The sequence below is a fragment of the Coptis chinensis genome, chromosome 7 (genome assembly GCF_015680905.1).
Source record: "Coptis chinensis isolate HL-2020 chromosome 7, ASM1568090v1, whole genome shotgun sequence".
In the NCBI taxonomy this organism is placed as follows: Eukaryota; Viridiplantae; Streptophyta; class Magnoliopsida; order Ranunculales; family Ranunculaceae; genus Coptis; species Coptis chinensis.
This window is the reverse complement of record NC_141462.1, coordinates 27,371,188-27,377,684: the sequence shown is the minus strand read 5'-3', so window position 1 is coordinate 27,377,684 and position 6,497 is coordinate 27,371,188. Positions and strand designations below refer to the sequence as shown.

Sequence of the window (6,497 nt, the reverse complement as noted above, 5' to 3'; positions counted from 1 at the left end):
TGCCAATCTTATAAAGTAGAGTGTTAAAACACCATAAAACTGTTTTTAAGCAATGCCAAATGGTGAAATGGCCCTTTCCCAACTAAAACTTCTCCCTATCTAACACTCTTTCATGGCATCTCCAATAGGGGGTGTAAAATTACACCTCCACCTAGGCTCCACATAAGTGCCATTAGGATTTTACAACTCTAATTGCATACTATTGTATAGCCTATAAATATCCACACTCTATACTCCCTAACGGAGAGTGCAAAAAAAATTGAATTTTAAACTGGGATGTCACTTAAAGTGACGTTTAAGAGACGTTCGAGTTAAAAAATTACTTTAGAATTATAAAGGGACGTTACTTAAAGTGACGTTTGAAATTTTTTTTGCTCAGACGTTGGTTAAAGTGTCGCTTGAGCTATTTATCAACTGATATCGAGATGGGGAATTCCCCACCTCCTCTATCAACTAATACTTTATTATCTACGGTATACCACCCCCATTGGAAAGAGTTTTTTTGACATTTGGAATGTAAACTTTACACTCTATACGGTTTACACCTTCCATTGGAGATGCCCTTACTGGAAAAAGTCTACCACAAAAATGTTTGTAGTACTATAGTAGGCTATTAAACAGAGCCAAAGCCCAAATACACGTTGGTGCGAAAAGTGGACCCTCAATTGCCTCTTGTGAATACCCTTTTGGATTGTAATATTGTCACATCGCTGGCCCATTAAGATTCACTTCCCCCCTCCTAGTCCAAGCCCAACACCTGAAATCATTGGGGCATATCTATATCTATATCTTAATATTAAAACTCATATAGGAGTATTTTTCGAGCTCTATTAAAATTCCACGTCATCTCCTTTTAAAACAAGAATTCTTCTCCTATTATAACGAGAATTTCTTTCTTATTAAAACAAATTCTAGTACTTCTAATTAAAGCGGTAATAATTCTCCTATTAAAATGGGAATTCCTCTTCTATTAAAAAAGAAAAATCTAGCATATCTAATTAAAACGAGAATTATTCTCTTATTAAAACATGATCTCTCTCGCAATTGAAAAAAAAACCGGGTTTTAAAATTTAATTAAAACAATTTATTAGAAAATTAAAACGGGTTAGCAACTAAAACGGTAGTTCCAATTTTCTAAAAAAAATTAAAATATTTTCAAAAGAGCCGGTGCGTATGCACGGGCCTACAAGCTAGTCTTAATATTAAAGCTCTCACAAGGGGTATTTTTCGAGCTCTATTAAAATTCCACATCATCTCCTATTAAAACGGGAATTTCTCTCTTATTTGAAAAACGGGAATCTTTTTTTACAACGATAATTCCTCTCCTATTATAACGGGAATTCCTCTCCTATTAAAACAAATTCTAACACTTCTAATTAAAGCCGAAATCATTCTCCTATTAAAATGGGAATTTCACCCCTATTGAGAAGGGAAAATCTAGCATATCTAATTAAAACGAGAATTATTTTCCTATTAAAACATAATCTCTCTCCCAATTGAAAAAAACGGAGTCCTAATTTTCTAAAAAAAAATCTAAATATTTTCAAAAAAGCCTGTCATAACTACAAGCTAGTAATAAGTATATAACACAACGAGAAATTGTAAAACGCCACCTAAGAAATAGAAGGTCAGCCTAGAAAGTAGAAACAACTCTTTTACGTACTCTTTCAATCTTGAAGTTTCTGCAGTCATCTAAGGTATGGAAATTAGTTTGCCATTGTTGTTTTCTCTTTGTGCTTGTGTTTATGGCATTTACGTACTGTTTTGTTGGTGTTCTTGTTATAGGGTGCAGAAGAAGCTCACAAGTTTCCTGGTGATTAATCAACGCGGGTTTACATTGTTGCACCTTGTAAACATGGTATGTTTGCAAGCTTTGTATTCGTTTTCGACGCTTAGTTGTCACTGTTTTTTATGTAATGTGTATGGCACTACTTGGGTTTTCCTTGCCTAATAGATTCAACAGTTAGCCACTTTAAGCACGGAAATATTAATCTATTAATTTGCAATTTTAATTTCGTGAGTGCCATTCGCCCCATACTTCGTCAACTCTATGCTCAAGGGGTGGATAATTGATACATTCTCAGATCCACTAATGAATTATACTATAAAGTAACAAATGACTTAAGAACTTTACTAACAATCTCTTCTCTGTTGTTGTTGTTGTTGTTGTTGTTGTTGTTGTTGTTGTTGTTGCTATTGTTAATGTCTGCAGGATTATGAAGCTGATTATTATGATAATGAACCCTTGTCATTCGATAAAGCTTACCGTTGTTACCCTGTATTTTATATAGAAAAGGTTCGATTACTAATACTTTTGATAGATCAAACATAGTCCCTCCCACTTAGATTTAGTTTTATTGTGGACGTCTAAGTTCTTAAAACTGATCTCACCTTTGTATGGTGTAGGTTCTGTATAGGGGCACTTTGTTATTCATTTTATTAGCAATAAGGCATAAAGGTCATTTAGATTGTATATGCTATTATTTTTCATTGAATTGATTAGTTTCGGTGTGTTTTCCTTTTTTGCAGCCACATCTAGAAAAGGGCGATAAAAGTATGCACATTGTCTTTATAAAGTTCTAGTTTTGCATCACTGTCTAATATTTCCTGATTCCAGATTGTTACTGATTTTATTTGCCACTGTTCTTGTTCCTGTCAGTTATAATGCCTCCTTCTGCTCTCCATTGTTTAGGTAAGAGGCTACTTCATCATAAACCTTTTCTTTCCCTATTACTTATTATTTACGAGGATCTTTTCTCTGCATCCCTGATTCCCTCCTTCTGGTTTTAATTAAGATACTAAAACGAATCCTTTACAGCTACTTTGCACATTGATTACCCCATGATGTTTGAACTCCATAATCCTGCTGCTGAACGAACTTCTCATTGCGGTGTGATGGAATTTACAGCTGATGAGGGCGTAGTCTATTTGCCTAACTGGGTATGTGTTGCAAAGCGCTCTACTTTTTTTTTATGGTAACAAAGCTCTCTTACTCAATCTGTGCTTTAATGATGACTTGGTTGCTTGACTTAATTTTCTCTTGAATTCAGATGATGGAGAATATGCACTTACAAGGAGGAGATATTGTGCACATCAAGAATGCCACTTTACCAAAAGGAACATATGTCAAGTTGCAGCCTCACACTAAAGATTTCTTAGATATCTCTAACCCAAAAGCCTTGTTAGTGCTACAATTTTTATCTTGCTTTTCTAGCAAAAGCTTTATCTTTAATGAGATGTGTCCATGTACTCATATATAGTGAACTTACTATTTTCCTACAGACTGGAGACGGCATTGAGGAACTTCTCTTGTTTGACCATTGGGGATACTATCTTGGTGCCATATAACAATAAGAAATATATCATAGATATTGTAGAAACAAAACCGTCCAATGCAGTAAGTATTATCGAGACAGACTGTGAAGTGGACTTTGCACCTCCTCTTGATTACATAGAACCTGTAAAGCCAGCAGTTGTGTCCTCTGGTCCCTTGAAGAAGGCACTGCCAGTAGAAGAGGGTCCCAAGGAAGATCCCAAGTTTGTTGCATTCACAGGTGGTGCAAGACGCTTGGACGGACAACCTTCTACACTATCAGCACCAACTTCACCAATAGTCAAATCACACCAGCCAGAGCTTACCAATGGGCCAAGCCTTTCCTCTCGTAAGCATTCAGGGAAACTTGTATTTGGTTCCGATGCGGATCAGCCTCCAAAAAAAGCAAAAAAGGTATGCCTTCTAGTATTATATGCCAATACGTAATTGGACCTACAATGAATTAATTTGCAGGCAGTTGTTTAGTTGATGAAGTTCTTTTATTTCTTTGTATGTAGGTCATTGCAAAGGACACCAATCCTGAGCCTCAAAAGAAAGAGGAGCCAAAGTTCCAAGCATTCACAGGTAAAGGATACTCACTTAGGAGGTGATCTTTGTTTTAATTTATCATTAATTCTTTCTGGATTTTTGAGATAGAAAAGAGTGCACTAGGATTGAGATAGAAAAGAGTGAACTAGGGTTAAAGCACCAACCCCCCTCTTAGGTGATTCACCTCGTCCCTCCTTTTGTTTCATCTTCTGTTCTCCTTCTTTAAGTAAGCAGAAAAACCACATACCACCTGCAAAATATGTGGGCTTTGTTCTCAATAAATGATATTCCTTTTGTAAATTATACTAGGAATAGCTGCCTGTTTAGTTATGCAAAATTAGATATGGCTAGTAAAAGTTTGCTCCTCCTCATAGTTTCTTATTTTTTAGGCAATCATGCTATTTTGCTGTCTTGTCTATTTTATGTGCACGACTAGGGACTCATTGTCAAATCTAAAGGATATGTCTAAAGAAAAGTGTGTTTAAAGAACCGAATGGCGCATACATGAGATCAGTGTTAGTTAATGATTATACTCCTAGAGTCCTAGGGAATCAAATGTCCGTACTGTAAGACAAAAACTTGACCAAGATATCAGTAATAAAAATATCCTTATATAACCTTTCTTTAAAAATTTAGGATCGCCTGAATAGGTTTTTGAATAACCAAGCTGGGACCACGCAGAGCCTTACCATTTTATATGGCTAGATGGAGTTCACCTTCCAGTATTCATCATTCCTGAAGCATCATTATCTCTTATAGTGTGTGTTTGCTCAGGAAAAGGACTCAAGAAGCATATAATGCTGATTGTTTGGATGAAGACTTGCTAGATACAATGTGTAATGAAGCAATAGCTGTAATAGGACTATACGAGTATACGACGATCCTGCACAAAAAGCACATGTTGGCATGCCCAAATGACCCCTCAAAGTCCCACCAATATCATCCCTATCTGAAGGTATATCCCAGATGGAAAATGTAAGATGTGAGGGATTTATATATGCTTTCCACCATAGCTTTGTTTTTGTTGTTGTCGACAATATTCTTCTTCTTGACCTGGGCTCTAGAAATGACTTGTTACTTAGTTTTCTTTTCTCCTCTAAAAACTTTGGCGTTTCTTTCATTCCAAGGTTACAAGTGTTGCACGCAAGCTTGATCAATCACCCTAAAAACCATTTCCTTTTAAGTGATCCAGAGATCCATTCCACTCCGTATCTGCTCTATAGACCTGTCTTCTAATTTCACACAATTGGAGAATGTTTTGCCCCACAGTTACCGAGAAATGACAGTTCAGGAATATGAGTCTAACTTAACAAACTGGTCTTCTGCTATACTTGACTATATACCAGAACCATTGTTTGGTATGCTATATACTAGACTAATCCTAGGGGAACAAATGTGAGGGTGGATCAGTGTAAAGTGATTTACCTCGGGTAAGATGTTGCTGGGTCCTCGGTGTAATCTGCAGTACACCATATTCCCAAATACACATTACACCAGTTAGTTTCATGAAGGAGAACTATATCAGGTTATCTTAGGGAGAAATTCTTCTTGAACTGCAAGCCAAGTGATAAAAGAGTATTCTGAGAAAGCCAATTGGGTCAAATGATATCAGACCGAGAGCATACTGCGTCTATTTCTAATAACTTGATACGCTGTCTTACTAGTGTAGAGGCCTGTCAGTTCTGGAGTCCAAATAATCTCATCTTTACCCTCAATTGGGTCTATCAGCCCACTTCTGATAGCATTCAAATAGTAGCAATACGACTGATACTTGGTGAAGTCAGCCTCACTAGAATAACAAATCCAGTACAAGGTTACTCTCTACCTCAAGTGGAGGTTGCTCTGAGGTTATTTACGCAATAAGTTTGGAGATTACTTACTACTTTTTTTCTAGTGAAGTACTCATCATAGAGATTATTTAGGGTTGAATTTCTTACTTTTATGGTTCAGTCACTTACTCACTTCTATATATGAATCCCAAAGCGAAATTCATGTGCTTCTTGAGAGATTTCCTACTTCTATTCTTATAGCTGTTGGTATTTATGTATTTGATATTTGTTTCCTTTTCATCTTCTCCTTGTTTTCACCATCCTTTGCAGCCAATCCAGTTTTCACCATCCTTTTTTTTTTAATCTAATATACCAGTATGTTTGTCTGACATTATTATAGCGAATATTATAGACAGTTCATTGTTTAAGTTACATTGATTTCCTATAATAGGTGTACTGGCCATGTGATGCAACTCAACCTTATACTTCACTTGATTAATGATCAAAACACTGTTGTTATGTCATCTATCTATCAAAAACACCTGTGAATGAGGAGGGATTATGTTCGGGGTACATAAGAGTGCGTAATTCAGATACTGGATCATCCACACTTAAAAAACAAAAGTAAATTGCATTTCATCTTCTATGTTATTATTTATTGAAGGGATGACAAAGATTTAACAGTCAAACACCCATAAACAAATACAACATGAGAAGCACACGCACACATCCGAAGAATTGCCTTATTTGTAGTATAAGTTGACAAGTTGACAAAGACCATCTTGGATGAGACAAAAACAAGCTGAGGAATTTAAAATGATCGTTTAGTGTGAAAATAGATCAATGAGTGGTTTAACTACGCAACA

The 6,497-nt window shown here is 36.0% G+C and overlaps 1 protein-coding gene across 1 annotated transcript; it reads left to right on the top strand.

The window, feature by feature from the left end:
- Positions 1-1,384: 1,384 nt before the first annotated feature.
- Positions 1,385-4,165, top strand: LOC147486894 (ubiquitin fusion degradation protein 1 B-like). Its single transcript, XM_086571269.1, has 9 exons — positions 1,385-1,697; positions 1,786-1,858; positions 2,213-2,296; positions 2,530-2,554; positions 2,660-2,692; positions 2,819-2,940; positions 3,051-3,181; positions 3,283-3,727; positions 3,832-4,165. The coding sequence occupies exons 2-9, from the start codon at positions 1,856-1,858 to the stop codon at positions 3,922-3,924; spliced, it is 936 nt and encodes a 311-aa protein (XP_086427395.1). The 5' UTR covers positions 1,385-1,697; positions 1,786-1,855; the 3' UTR covers positions 3,925-4,165.
- Positions 4,166-6,497: the final 2,332 nt, after the last annotated feature.

Bases quoted from the DNA above. Each gene is read 5' to 3' on its own strand.
- LOC147486894 (XM_086571269.1), top strand. The intron at 2,555-2,659 runs GTATGCACATTG...TGTTCCTGTCAG, and splicing joins TCTAGAAAAGGGCGATAAAA to TTATAATGCCTCCTTCTGCT. The intron at 3,728-3,831 runs GTATGCCTTCTA...CTTTGTATGTAG, and splicing joins CTCCAAAAAAAGCAAAAAAG to GTCATTGCAAAGGACACCAA.